The sequence below is a fragment of the Penicillium solitum genome, assembly GCF_028829755.1.
Source record: "Penicillium solitum strain IBT 25940 chromosome Unknown utg000003l_segment0_segment0, whole genome shotgun sequence".
Lineage (NCBI taxonomy): Eukaryota > Fungi > Ascomycota > Eurotiomycetes > Eurotiales > Aspergillaceae > Penicillium > Penicillium solitum.
This window is the reverse complement of record NW_027072123.1, coordinates 2,992,422-3,005,924: the sequence shown is the minus strand read 5'-3', so window position 1 is coordinate 3,005,924 and position 13,503 is coordinate 2,992,422. Positions and strand designations below refer to the sequence as shown.

At 49.6% G+C, this 13,503-nt stretch overlaps 6 protein-coding genes across 6 annotated transcripts; 2 read left to right on the top strand and 4 right to left on the bottom strand.

The window, feature by feature from the left end:
* Positions 1-1,332: 1,332 nt before the first annotated feature.
* On the top strand, positions 1,333-2,490 carry N7455_005062 (Mic19 family protein). The gene is made up of 3 exons (XM_040957625.2): positions 1,333-1,435; positions 1,645-1,702; positions 1,774-2,490. Exons 1-3 carry the CDS (start codon positions 1,377-1,379, stop codon positions 2,317-2,319), a joined length of 663 nt encoding a protein of 220 aa, XP_040811977.1. The 5' UTR covers positions 1,333-1,376; the 3' UTR covers positions 2,320-2,490.
* A 129-nt stretch (positions 2,491-2,619) lies between these two features.
* N7455_005061 (ribonuclease P/MRP protein subunit POP1) lies at positions 2,620-5,324 on the bottom strand (the record flags this gene model as incomplete). The annotated part of the gene is made up of 2 exons (XM_040957663.2): positions 2,620-4,917; positions 4,986-5,324. 2 exons carry the CDS (start codon positions 5,322-5,324, stop codon positions 2,620-2,622), a joined length of 2,637 nt encoding a protein of 878 aa, XP_040811927.2.
* A 247-nt stretch (positions 5,325-5,571) lies between these two features.
* Positions 5,572-7,690, bottom strand: N7455_005060 (putative MFS drug efflux pump; the record flags this gene model as incomplete). The annotated part of the gene is made up of 8 exons (XM_040957623.2): positions 5,572-5,982; positions 6,040-6,170; positions 6,230-6,602; positions 6,654-7,033; positions 7,084-7,240; positions 7,294-7,352; positions 7,407-7,485; positions 7,538-7,690. The coding sequence occupies 8 exons, from the start codon at positions 7,688-7,690 to the stop codon at positions 5,572-5,574; spliced, it is 1,743 nt and encodes a 580-aa protein (XP_040811894.2).
* Positions 7,691-8,462: 772 nt separating this feature from the next.
* Positions 8,463-9,377, bottom strand: N7455_005059 (PaaI family thioesterase; the record flags this gene model as incomplete). Its single annotated transcript, XM_040957545.2, has 2 exons — positions 8,463-8,840; positions 8,958-9,377. The coding sequence occupies 2 exons, from the start codon at positions 9,375-9,377 to the stop codon at positions 8,463-8,465; spliced, it is 798 nt and encodes a 265-aa protein (XP_040811947.2).
* Positions 9,378-9,695: 318 nt separating this feature from the next.
* N7455_005058 (ubiquitin-specific protease UBP6) lies at positions 9,696-11,532 on the bottom strand (the record flags this gene model as incomplete). The annotated part of the gene is made up of 3 exons (XM_040957673.2): positions 9,696-9,757; positions 9,810-11,465; positions 11,517-11,532. 3 exons carry the CDS (start codon positions 11,530-11,532, stop codon positions 9,696-9,698), a joined length of 1,734 nt encoding a protein of 577 aa, XP_040811965.1.
* Positions 11,533-11,701: 169 nt separating this feature from the next.
* Positions 11,702-12,801, top strand: N7455_005057 (actin-related protein 2/3 complex subunit 4 family protein). The gene is made up of 7 exons (XM_065604939.1): positions 11,702-11,862; positions 11,913-11,941; positions 12,001-12,066; positions 12,128-12,178; positions 12,240-12,546; positions 12,598-12,642; positions 12,696-12,801. Exons 1-7 carry the CDS (start codon positions 11,860-11,862, stop codon positions 12,702-12,704), a joined length of 510 nt encoding a protein of 169 aa, XP_065461839.1. The 5' UTR covers positions 11,702-11,859; the 3' UTR covers positions 12,705-12,801.
* Positions 12,802-13,503: the final 702 nt, after the last annotated feature.

Here is a 13,503-nt window from a genome sequence, read left to right as displayed (position 1 = left end):
AATGCCACATCGGGGGATAACCTTGGTATTTTGCGCATTACCCCCCCCCCCCCCCCCAAATAATATGTGTATTCCTGTATATGCTGAGTTGCGTGATTTGAAAATATTGACATTCGTATCACGCTTATACACAGTACAACACATGTTTGTACAACATAGCTACATACTGTACATCAGGAGACGGTCGGAATAGATCGGCCCCATCCCGGTATACTCGGTCTCAAATATGGCCGAATGCACGGAATCCCGAGTGTGGATGTGTGAAACCCCATGGAGAGATGATGAGACATGTGGCTTTTCTCTTATTAATAACATATGTAGTTCCATGGTTATTCTTCTTCTTTTCCTTCCCAGTTCTACAAGGCCTACGTAATATCGTCATAACACCATTCCGTTTTAATGACCACTATATATCATATCTAGGGAAGTTCAACTGGTTTGTAACAAGACTAAAATACTGTGGCTGGTATTTGGAAGTAGCCCTGAAGGGTCGACGTTTTACACTGGTGAACCCACAATTTGGTAATGTACACTAGGTACTCCGTACATATGGATGAATTAGGGTTATCAACTTTTTGAGGTTGATGAAATTTAGCACATACAAAGATACATACCCACCTGAGGCCTCAGGCAATGGCCATGTTCACTACCTTGCTTGCATGGAGACTATGCAGAACTAGCGTACTAGTCAATCTTATTCTTTGTTTAAACGGCATATTGTTTGTACAATGCTTTTCCTTCTTATATGATACATATGAACTTGCCCTTTGTTACTGAATGTGCCAGAATATATCACTCAAAACGTCTATATAGCAATAGGTTTGTGCAGAGGCTAAGCACACGGAGTAATTTGCTTTACTGTAACATGGGCGTTGGGGTGGAAATCACGGCTGCCATTACCCTTTAGCCATGTCAACCGCATTTGAGCAGTATACTGGCTAGATAGTTCTGGGGGTATTCAATGAAGAATTGATTAAAGCTAGACCGATATCTGGAGATTCTATTCAAGTCCTCTCAAAGTAGTGCTGTTGGATTCCGTCATACTTGTTTTTCTTCAATACGTCATATCATTTGCAACCCTGCGTTTGGCATTTGGAGTTGTTGGCACTAAACCCTTCACTGTCGGTAATTTAGTCTCCTACTGTGAAATAAAGCCGTAATATCACTCAAACATCATATCGATGTACACTAGTGGTTGGCCGTCAGGATGTGCAGTTGAGACCAGCCAGCAACTGGCAACTGGAGCCCCGGGCCGAGGATGACTAACCTATATTCACGTGACCTCCAACATCCTCCGAACTGAACGGGTTGTGAGCGGGCATCTCGAACCATCACTGCCTTTCAATCTTAACAGGACTTGTCCTTTTTGCCAAAAAATGGGTGCTGGAAACTCTAAGCCTGAGGCTTCGGCTGGCTCACAACATGTGTTCTCCAGGTATTTGCTCTCCGAACTCGATTTCAGCTTCCGCGGCATTTGGTGCTTGACAGCGGAGAGAACGGGAACTACCTTCCAATTGGCGCCAATTGTAAAGGGCAGATGATTCCTACAGATCTAAATGGGCTGTCAAGATCCTATCACCATTTGCGACACCGCGGGGCTCATCCAACCCATTCTACAGCCGACGCTAACCTAACCATGCACAGCAACTCTCCCGTCCAATTCTCCTCAAACCTAGTCGATGCACTCCAATCGACCTCAGAGGTGAGCACAACACAGCTATAAGCAAATGCCCAGCTCGATCCAAAAAAGCTCACAATCCACCAATCAAACAGACCGACTCCACCCGCGCCAAAGCCCTGGAATTGGAGATCCAAAACCGTGTCGCACAGGAACTGCAACGCCTCCGCGCACGCGAGCAGCAAACCCTCGCCGAGATCGAGAAGCGCATCTCCGAGTCCAAAGACACCACCTCTCTGCCCGTCACAGCAGCGACCGCGCCCCTCGCCCCCTCCACCTCCGGTTACCCAGCCGGCTCACTGAACCTGGACGCACCGCGGATTCCCTTCGCCGGCCGCCACCACGACCCCGTGCCTACAGTCGCCGCGCCGCAGGAGACCGCTGCCGCCGAACAGCCCGTTGTTAAGCGCGATATCTCGCGCGACTCTGTAGCTGCCGAGATCGAGCAGTTGCGGAGCAAGCTTGATGGACGGAGGAAGCTGGTGGAGCTCGATGATGGAGTTTCCAAGGCCCGCTCGGATGTTACTAGCTGCCTGCAGTTGAATGACCGTCGGCCGTTGAACTGCTGGGAGGAGGTCGATGCTTTCAAGCGTGAGGTTGCACGCATGGAGGCTGCTTTCGTGGATCGCATTGTGGGTTAGATTGGTTGGTTCGGGAATACAGCGGCTTGATGTGAAGTCTCTACGTTTTATGGGACCTGATTTTGGGTTGGGAGCTGCTGTACTGTATGTATAGAACGTGCATTTTTCTTTGTTCCATTTGTTTTCATCTGAATAGGATAGAGATAATCCATGGATGAGAGTGGATCTTCGTTTAACCCTTGGGAGGGCTATTTTTATTGGCTCGTAGAAAGATATACAAAGTATCTAGTTAATGGGGCAGACAATGTTTGGAACCACAATTGGGCATCTCCACTGCTGGGCAAGGGCTTGGATTTGATATCATACAAACTCCCACATCCCTAGACGCCCACTCTTCTCCCCCGAGGCCCGAATAATACACATTCTTCTCTCAGAGGGCTTGACGTTAGGAGCCAATACCTTCGAAAGCTGGATAGATCCAATGCCTGTCCCTTTGCCTTCGGAAAGATTATAGTTCCCTGTAGTGACAAAACCAATCAGGTCATCTTCGGTGGGCACATCCAATGGCTCAGAGTCGGGTTCTCCGTCAGCAGATGAGATGAGAGCCTTAGCAAGAAGACGCCGAGCCTCTTCAGATTCGGGTGCAGTCTTTCCTGCTTTGGAGAGCTTCTGTTGACCAGGCTTGTTGGTGCCTGCTGAGCTAATATCGAGCCATTTCTGACGTAGAGCTGGGTCTGTAGGAAGCCGGTAGATTCGTGCGCGGGGTGTGGGTGTGCCTCTTGTGGTGAGAGAAAGATATACCGTGGCAAGGGTGGAAATATCGATGGATGTTTTGTCGAACTTGTTCAGGCTTTGGTAGGTATCGGCTGGAGGGAGACGGACATTGTGAATATTGAGGGGTGGGATGATGGGAGTAGAGGGGTCCTTTGTCTCAGCCTCCGTAGACTCGGTTGGCTTTTTGACCGAGCTTGCATCGGCGGTTTCTGTCGTAGTATCGTCGCGGTTCGGCCCTTGAATGAGCCTTTCCCAGTCACAGGCCCATCCGTGGCCTATCTCTCCCTTTGGACGACCATCACCCAATGAAATGTTATCGAACTCGGGACGTCGCCCCTTAGGGCGTCGCTCCCAATCACGTCGAGATTTCTCGGTCTCACGCTGGCCCCATTCCCAGCCAGCTCGTGTTCCTGGAAAATCTCCAGGGAACCAAGCCTCACCTGCTTCGAAAGCAAGTTGCTGCTGCTGCTTCAAACCACCAAGCAATGGGTTTCCTCCGCTAGATAATGGGTAGAACATGATTGAATACCAAACCGGGACAACACATTTCCATGGTAATAATACGGTCCAGAACCCCGGGGCATTGCTACGTTTGGCCCGGGCTTGTGGCTTGTTTGCGAGTATCATGATCGGAATTTGAGGATCTGATGGTTGAGATGGCGGATGTTCACCAGGACCGGCAAGAGTGCGGCGCCGGTTGATAGCCTTCTGGCTCGGGAGCTGACGAGACGCTGTTAACCGAGTGGGTCGGTCAAATAGCTTAGAGGGGCCTTGCGTTTTGTCCGGATGCCATGTAGAAAGTAAGATAGCAAGGTCATTCATGTGTGATTCGTTGTCGGGGACGTGAAGTGTGCGTGGCGGGAAGTGCAGGCGGGGATCAGAAATGGCAAAAGAGAGCAGAGCATTATGCGGTAGTGAGGACGGATTCGACACCCCCAGAAGAGATGGCCAGATGGCTTCCGGGCTTTGTGCCGATGGAGCATTACCATCCAGAATTGGTTTCAATGCCGCCAACAGGGCCTCGGTAGACCCTGGCCCTGTGATTTCAATGCTGCCAATTTCGAATCGTAGGTCCTCAACCATAACAGGTGGGTTTTGCGATTTGGATACCCCGAGAACATCCGTCCACAGCTGGAGGAAAGCCGAAGGATGGACTCTAATCCAGAGTTTGCGGTGATCTTTCTTCGATGACTTGGGCTGAGGTTCGTCCGCATCAACCATCTCAACATCTTCCTGCTTGGCACACCATATCAATGTGACTGGTGCAGTTGGACGTTTCGGATGGTCCTTTTCAAAAGCCCATGCCTGCAGAGACCGAGTCCCGGCTCTCCATTTCTTCCCCTTGGTGCCCCATGCATCGTCCCCGTTCACCCCCACTGCCGTTAGGACAGCCTGGATAGCCGGTTCCGTTCCTTCCAACTGAATAGTAGACATATAGCTCATATCCCACGCAACGGCACCCCGGGCGCCACGAGCCCGGTGCGTAGGCCGATAGCTTTTCTCAGTGGGGGATAAAGGAACAGCAAAGCGCCAAATCGGGTCTTTAGTCGTCGCCATGTGAGCTCGCTTTGCATGATACAAATGAGTAGGTAGCCATGTCTTGCATTTCTGGCGCTTGCGGTACTTGGGCTCTGCCGGAGTAGGCCTCGACAGCTTGTTCTTCTTGATCTTGGGAACTCGTGGTGCGATATCGAAGGTATGACTTCCCTCCTTCTCCAAGGAAGTTTGGTTCTCTTGGTCCCGATTCATTTTCGCGGCCGCCCGTCGGGCCTTGGTTTTCGAGTTGATAGCCTGTAGCCGCCGAGCGGTATCGAGTCGAATGCGCATCATCTGGGATGGCTTGCGTCTGCGCGCCGTAACAGTAGGTGTGTTATCCTCGGCCATCTAACATTGGAGACATATCGGGTTAGTTGACAGCTATTGAGCAATCGTAGACCGTTTTCAATAGGTACCTCTCGCTTCGCCCGAGCTCTCAACCTCCGCGGAACTCGTTTCACATTATGACTCGCCGTTCGCCGTCGTAGGGAGCGGGGAACTTTTTGGAAGGCTCGTGTCGTGAGAGCATTTTTCGACCGCTGCATCCCCTCCTCTAGAGCCTGGATCTCAAATGCCCGAGCTGCAGAGTAGGCGGCGACATCGAGCTCGCCTGTTGCGGAGAGGGCGGCGTCGGCCGACTGCACAGCCAAGGTGCGCGCATCAAAGGTTTTGGCGCGTTTGCGAGATGCCCCGGCTGGGCCATGCGGACCTGTGGGAGCGAAAGGTTTCCGCTTAGCGGAAGGGTTGGAGGCCATGGCTGCTGATTGAAGTTGTGTGCATCGACGTTCGAGAGTAAAAAAAGTTGCCGGCCTTGGCGCGTCATGATCGGCGACCCCAGGGTGATCCTATTTACTACTCTTTTACTATTGGTATCTACTTTCTTGAATATTCTCTAATCACATTTTGTATTTGCTGTTCTCGTAATTCAGGCATCTCCTATAAGTGAACAAATAGTTCGCATGAATTGCATGAATTGCATAAATCAGAAAATTGGGATATGCCTCACATTACCACTGCGACATGGTCTGTCATATACTTCTGGATGTCGCCCAAGAAACAGGCGGCCACAATCGAGACGCCACCGAATGCAATACTAACATAGTATACCCATTTATATCCTTCAGCATATGCAATCTGACCAGCCCCTACAACCATTTGATATGCAGTCTCATTGCCAGCAATACCAGGGATTGTGCGCAGCTCGCCCAGCAACGAGGCACCTGTCAGCTCAATTGCTTCGCCAATCAGTTTAACATCGGTGATTTTGAGTTCTTTCATCATCACACCACCGATGTAATGCGTTGCTGCGGGGATAAACTTCGAGATGAAGACATTGTAGTAAATAGTGTAGCCGATGCCACCGCCTACCACGCGAATAGAGAGGGTGAGTGCAGAGATAGTGGCAATCAGATCCTGGCGAAAGCCAATGTCAGTAGTCAAACTTCCTCCCTTGCAGCAGAAACAACTTACATCCGGGCAAATAATTGTGGTAATAATCGAGGCTGGCACCACAATACCTCCAATTCCAAGGCCAGCAAGGACGAGAATTCCCCAGAGCTGATACATATTATCGGTGCCGCCGATAGACATAGCACCGCATCCTATTTCGGGGGAACAAATCAGTTTTTTAGACACTCTTATACCCACCAGGAAAACTCACCTGCAGTCATCATAACGCTACTGACGATCAAGAGCTCCTTGTTATGCCCACGAAGAACACTTAGAAGCGCAAGCACAATACATGCCCCTGCCATGATTCCAAAGCCAATGGGGAGACTGCGGACACCCACATCCACTGGGTCATGGCCGTAGACATTGAACGATTCCGTGGGCCAGAACATGAGCACGGAGAAGAAGTTGGCACCGGAGATGAAAGTAATGACGAGGGTAAGACCTAGAATCCGAGGCTCTTGCTTGAGGCGAGATGGGAAAATGGGGTATTTGGCTCCGTAGATTTCCCAGAAACCAAAAGCAACAAGCAGAAGGAACCCAATGATCAACGGTGCCAGGACATGGGCAGATGTCCATGGATACTGTATCAATATGTCAGTAAGGAATAACCCTGCAGATATTTTCAAGCATACCATATATCCACCCCATTGCAGACCGGCCAAGAAGACAATCAGACCAGTGATGCTGAGCAAGCCACCAACAAAGTCGACCCGTCCAATTATCTCCTTTCGACTCAAACCAGCTGAATTGACTCGTGGCGGAGGGAAGTAGAACAAAATCGTGATCAACAAACCAAAGGCGCTCCACGCAGCACAGAATGCACCGACATAGCGCCAATGGGTGTGATACGCGATAAGCTGAGCCCATAGCACGGACGGGCAGAATGGTGCGATGGTGAAGATAAGGATCGACACATAAAGTCCTCTCTTTCGAGTCGGCGCCATCTCGGAGGTTGCAGCCAGCGCTGTCAGCTCATTTATCCCGGCACCGGCGCCAGCGATGGCCATGCCCGCTGTGTACATGTCAGCGAATGTATACTTTGGTATCTGGGTAAACACTGACCGATGAAGCTGTTCATTGTGTGCACTGTACTACAGATTATCATTCCAATGACTATCAGGGATGCTCCAATAATAGCGACTGGGCGGCGTCCGATTAAATCTGATAGAGAACCAACAAAGGGGCATACACCTGCAAGGCCGAGTAAGTTTGCAAGAACCTAAACATATGCCCGTTAGTCATGACCGTATACTTCAATGAGTATAGACTCACAAACCAGACCCATCGGTCTGCTCCACCAATGTCTCCATAAATGTAGGGAGGGATGCCGCCTAGTGAAAAGACATCAAAATCATATCATAGTTTCCACGTTGTTTTTGACATACCAAATAGGTAGACTGGGATCTGACTTCCAGTCCACAAGAAAGCCATGGCAGTAAAGCCCATGAAGCGACGGAAAGTCATCTTTTTAATGGTCAGTATCGTCGCAACCACAAATTGAACAGCCGAATTCTACCGGGATATCCTTCTCGGACTCATGCATAGCTTCCTCTGATCCCGGTTCAATCATTTCCTGGTGGCTATGCTGCGAAGTGTCACTAATTTCGTGATGTTGCATCACAGCCTTTTCGTCGACCGGCCGACTCGATTGAAGGATTGAGTCCGCCATGATGATCGTAAGTTAAGGGCAGTACAAATGGTGGATCGACCTTGGCCTCGACTCAAACAAAATTGGATGTAATTCAAATTTGACCGAAATGCTGACGAGATTGAAAATTCAACCCAGAGTATCGAAGAAAGAGCAGGAGAATATAAACCCATTTCAGGTCACTGAATCAGTCCCATATGTCATAGAGACGTCCATTTCACGGGGTATAATGAATTAAAGTGGGGAAATGAAGACAAGCTAATGAACGTTGAATCAGATAGCCGGAACAATAATGCTTGAAATCCAGAAAATGCCGAGGCAGCTTGGCAATTCCCTCATACATAGCGGTTGGTGATTCGAGGGCAAAGACGCTAGGGAAAATGCGGGGAAGAAAACGCGGAGAAGGTGGATGCATCCAGTTGGTTCACGAGTCTGCTACTTCGGAGACCCATGCCAGAACGGGGATCAGCCCCGAAACAATCAGAAACCAAATACCAGGAGAATTTGAGTATTGAATTTATAATGTCGAATGTACAAGAGATGACTGTATCTGTTAGAGGTCATCAGATAACACATCCATGGATATTTGTACATAAATGTTTCATATATGAGGTCTGTTTTTCCCTTGCTAACTTGCGGCTTTTCAGTTGACTTCGTCCCAGGGGGCCAGGAGGCCGGTGCTGAGTTTATTATAACCTGGGCCGGAGTTTCGAAGAAGTCACACGATCGAAGAAAGCCGCGTATTCGTAGATATCAAGTCATCTAAAGAACAAAGTGTGAATATTTCCATATTTCAGAAATATTCCCCAACCTTATTCAGCTTGAGTCTTTTGGGAATAACGAAAAGTCCCGTCGCTTCAACACATAGTCGGCCTGCCATGTCACGGACCTCACACTTGGCGTATGCTTTGGTCTCCGTGCTCCGTTCCTGATCTAGGGTTGTATGCAGGGTATAGAAATTGTCCGAGTGGACAGGCGCCCGGTAGTTGAGTTCAAGGTTGGCAGTGACACCTGTTCGCGCTGGGAAATGCCGAATGGCTACGCGCCCTAGGTTCTCATCGATCACAGTGCCGAGCGCGCCCCCATGGACCATGGTTGGCCAGCCTTCGAGGCCTGGTCCCAAGAAGACCACGCTGATGATTTTCTTCTCTTTGACATTCCAGAAAATTTTCTGTCAGATACGAGAATAGTTAGACAAAGCGGGATCCCGAGGTTCGGTAGTGAAAAGGTCCGGCAATCATGTAAGATGGACATGCCTCGGACCCTGACAAGAAAACGAGAAACCAACCTGTAATCCCAAGCCCCTACTCCCCGCCAAGGGGCCTGATGTCAGCCGATGGGTTTTGTGCTCATCCGAAAAGTTTTCGTAGACGTCCTTTTCCACGTAATCGGGGTTACGACGCAGTTCCTGCACAATGGGGAGTCCAATATCGAACACGCGCTGGATTTCCTGAATCTCCAGTTGGTCGTCCAACGAACCGGGAGCCGGTGGCGCTGCGATTTTGTTGTCCAGCCATTTCCCTGCACCGACGCCAAGTGTTCCAAAGATGCCAGTATAGATCAGACGGCGCGTCCAACGCGATGGTTCTCGTGAGGTATTTGGTTGCGCTGCGGTGCTGACGCTTCGGACCGCTGGTCGCCAAAAGCTTCGTGTCTGTATCGAATACTGGCGAAGGGCCGACTGGAGGATGTTGCGGTAATGTATCATGGTGGTCACATTGCCATTCCTTTGGAATTGGAATTTCGATTCAATCGGAGCTTTGGACAATTCGGGCCGAGGCCCAGTCAGGTCACGTGTGAATAACCATTAGTCATTTACATATATCGTCACCGAGCACCAGAAGAAATATAAAGATCCATGGGAACTACAGAGTGGAGATCATTGCAAGACATAAGACAATCAATTGGTAACAGGTTAAGGCGTTGGAGACGAGCATTATTCATGTTCATCGTTTCTATTCATCTAGGGGCAACATTTGCAGATATCTTTCCCATGTGAATGGGTGCTAAGGCAAACCAAACCCATTTACTCGCACTTGGGCAGCTCAATCGCGCGGTAGAGGCAAATGAGGGCAGAGTGTGATTCGCCTAGAAATACCGTTAGCAATTACTCTTGGATCGTAGCATGCTGTTCACTTACCACCACCGGAAAGGGTCTCGATCTTCTGTGCCTCCACCTCGGTCACTGTGTCGTCGTTGAACCACCACCACTTGTCGTCTGCCTCGCGGCGCTTGCTGCCTGTCTGGGGCTCATCCCGCTCCTGTTTCTTGACGTATGCCGTGTAGTGACCGCTGTCGGCGCTAGCACCCTGGTGCGTAATCACGGCACGAAGCTCATACAGACCAGACTGATTGGTCCCGCTGTCTCCAGCACCCCGTTGGTTAACAAGCTCTTGGAGCTCTTTCTTAGCAACGCGGATAGATTCCACTTTTTCTGCTTCGTAATCGGCATCGGTTTTGAAAGTCTCCTCCATCTGGCTATCGCCGTCCTTGTCGTTCGCTTTAGACTTGCTCTCCTCGACGGTCTTCTTCTTCTGCATTGGCTCCACGCTTTCACCCAGGTTAGTCTCTTTCTGCTGACGCTCTGCACGCTCTTCGGCAACTCTTTGCCGCTTCTGAGAACGTTCGACTTCCAGCTCCTCCTTGCGAATCTCGCGGACCTTGTCACGAATAGGGACGAGCTGCTTTCGGAGTTCCTCGGTACAGAACTCCACAACGTCCAACTCAGCAGGGAATGTCACTTTGCGCATGATCTTAGCCTTCTTTTGTGTCTCCCGCTTCCAGTAAAACCGGACGAAATGGACTGTGAGGTACTTGGGCAGTCGTGCAATGCGAGAACGCTTCTTGTACACAGAATTGCGCTCCAAAAGAGGAGAGTTTTTCTCGATTTCCTCTTCGAGGCCGGCCAAAATTCCATCCTGGAGGTGATTTGTTTCTTTTCCGATATGACAATCAAGTTTGTAGAAAACATCAGAACTTTGACTCGGTTGCTCGCCGAGCTCCTTGGCAGCGGGATCCTCGCACTCGGTGATAGATTCGAATTGGCCCGCGAGATATTTATCTACGAATGAGGTGGTGGTGGCAGACTCGCCCTCGCCCTCAGTGATGGTCAATTTAGCCCGCAACTGGTTCAAGATCTGGGAGAAAGCCTCCTCGGCATCCTGTTGGGAGTATCCTTGTCCATTTCGGTCACGTTGGGCGAATTGAGGGAAGACGGCTCGGAGAGCATTGAGGAACATAAGTGGGGGAATGCCCTCTTGGGTCTCGGACATTTGCTTGAACAGATCTCGCAGAGAAGCGGCCAAATCCCGAGAACCTCCAAGACCACCAATACCAAAACTGCTGAGGTCTGACAGACTCGACTGTCCAGCTCCTCCACTTGGCCGATACCGCAGGAGCTCTTCCTGAAGCTCCGGGACACTCCGCAAGGTTTGTAGGGAAGAGTTGAGGTAGCATGTGTTTCCCAGGTTCTGTAAGCCGGCAGGGGTGGCACCCTCTTGTCGTGCCACCTCGGCCTCAGTCATGTCTTCGAGGAATTTGACGGTCTCCTTTGGCCGACCAAGGTCAGCGGAACCTTGACCTCCCGACGGGGTGCCCATCATCATGAACATCTGCCCGGGTTTGGCATTGAGTGCCGAAAGAGGTGTATCGTCTTTAAGCTGGCCACCTTTGACCAAAACCTTTTGGCGGTCGGGTTCCACACCAGTCAAGGAAAAGAGTTGGTACTTGAGCGTTTCGCCGTTCGACGTAGGATCGAGCTCGACTTCGTGGCGCTTGCCGGCGTGTTTGACAATAACTGTGTATCTGTTAGTAATGGTCCAGGGACTGCCAATATATCCATACATACTCGGTATAGCCGCCATTTTCAATAAGTTTTAGAGATGGATGATGTGAGAAGGATAAAAAGCTTGAAAGAGCTTGCGATTGCTGGGGCAAATGGTAAACAGCCTGGGACGAGGAAGCGTGGGGGGGTCTCTCACCGCCCAACCGCTATCATCACCGCCCACCCCGACGTCAACTCCTCTTCTGCCTAGGACAACCTGTTATCTAGAGAACTGCCTTTCTCGTTCACTGCTTTGGGACGAAGGGTCCTCACAACGGGCTAATTTCAATTTCTCTTCGATCAGCCCCTGACTGTATTATCCTTCGTGGCGATTGCATCCTCGTGACCTCGACAAACACCCCTCATCATGGTGGGTACAGCTCCAGTCAGTCAGCTCATTCTATACTAATTGATTATCAGAGTCAATCTCTCCGGCCCTACCTCCAGGCGTGAGTTTTGGCCTTCGACAAGTATTCAGCGGCAAGCTTGCTCACACTTGCTTTACTAGTGTTCGGTCCTCTTTGACCGCGGCTCTTACGATCTCCAACTTCGCTTCTCAGACATCCGAGCGGCAGTAAGTTGCCCATGGTACAAATCTTAGACATGAAAGATACTAATATACTTGGTTCCACCAGCAACTGCCCAGAGATCGAAGCAAATTCTTCGCCCGAGATCCTACTGAACCCGTACGTCTGACCATCGTTTCTCCCCAGGTCGCATTGGACAGAAGTATTGATGGGGTTCCAGGCTGCACATCAGCAGGAATGAAAATGAGAAGGTCAAAATTGAGCCAAGCTACAATTCTGTACGCATAAGTATCAGAATCAAGCAGGCTGATGAGATCGAGCACATTCTTGTTCACAAATTCACTCGGTTCCTCACCCAGCGAGCGGAATCGTTCTTCATTTTGCGCCGGAAGCCAGTGGAGGGATATGACATCAGTTTCCTCATCACGAACTTCCACACGGAAAAAATGCTTACCCACAAGCTAATTGATTTCGTGATCGAATTCATGGAAGAGGTGGACAAGGAGATTTCGGAGATGAAGCTCTTCGTATGTGTGCGGATGCGTTGTTTTCGTCACAATTTACTAACAGCTCAATAGTTGAATGCCCGTGCTCGATTTGTTGCCGAGTCTTTCCTCACACCGGTATGTTTTTATTCAGCTGTCTACCATTGACTCCGTTGCTGACGATCACCTAGTTCGATTAAATTGCCTAGCGTTTTCTTGTTTATTCCGAATAATGAATGGCCCTGTGTTTCCCACTTTCAACTCTTGTACAGATAGCATAGGCTTGCATTGATTAAGAGAGAACCTTATCCTGATGTCCGTCGATTGATGTTTCCTGGTCTGTGTTCAAGTCGTTTTTTAGTAGCACAGTAGATCCTTCCCACTGGCGTAGTGCCCATGCTAACCTGATGTTTCCGTATGGCTTGGCTTCTCTTCATCAAGACGATCTACTTAAGTGGCGCTATACAGTAGTAAACGAAGAAAGGGGGAAGAAAAAGAAATTAGACTAGAGAGAAAAGGCAAGGTATCTTAACGACAATACAATGCCAATCAGCTCATGCTCGGACTCATTTTAAGGCTAACAACTGTCTATAGTTTAGATCGAAGTCTAACAATAGCAATCATTTTCAATATAAACATAAAGTGGAGAATATCAGCCTAAACAAAAATAGGGAGTTGGGAAGACTTCTGTTGAATTGGGAGGAGTGCGTGGGTAATAAATATTGTATGGGTGAAATGCGTGGGAAAAGTAGAGGAGTGGTACATCAGTGCGTGGCAGAAGGATGTTCGCATTGAAGCTGGGCGTAATGGAAATATTTTCGAGGAAGACGTGGAATTTTGGTCGGTGCGGGCCAGGTGCGTGGAAATAAGAACCAGTCGCAAATACGAGTGCGTCGCGATATATGCGTACCTCACGGTGACTCGGACAGCGTACAGAGGCCATGGGGTACAATGAATTTTTAAATATCACCATATAAGGATTTTTCGAAGATAATGGCA

Coding starts and splice junctions, on each gene's coding strand:
- N7455_005057 (XM_065604939.1), top strand. Junction 11,942..12,000: donor CTCCGGCCCTACCTCCAGGC/GTGAGTTTTGGC, acceptor TTGCTTTACTAG/TGTTCGGTCCTCTTTGACCG. Junction 12,547..12,597: donor TTTCGGAGATGAAGCTCTTC/GTATGTGTGCGG, acceptor ACAGCTCAATAG/TTGAATGCCCGTGCTCGATT.
- N7455_005062 (XM_040957625.2), top strand. CDS start 1,377: ATGGGTGCTGGAAACTCTAAGCCTGAGGCTTCGGCTGGCTCACAACAT. Junction 1,436..1,644: donor TCACAACATGTGTTCTCCAG/GTATTTGCTCTC, acceptor AACCATGCACAG/CAACTCTCCCGTCCAATTCT. Junction 1,703..1,773: donor CACTCCAATCGACCTCAGAG/GTGAGCACAACA, acceptor CCAATCAAACAG/ACCGACTCCACCCGCGCCAA.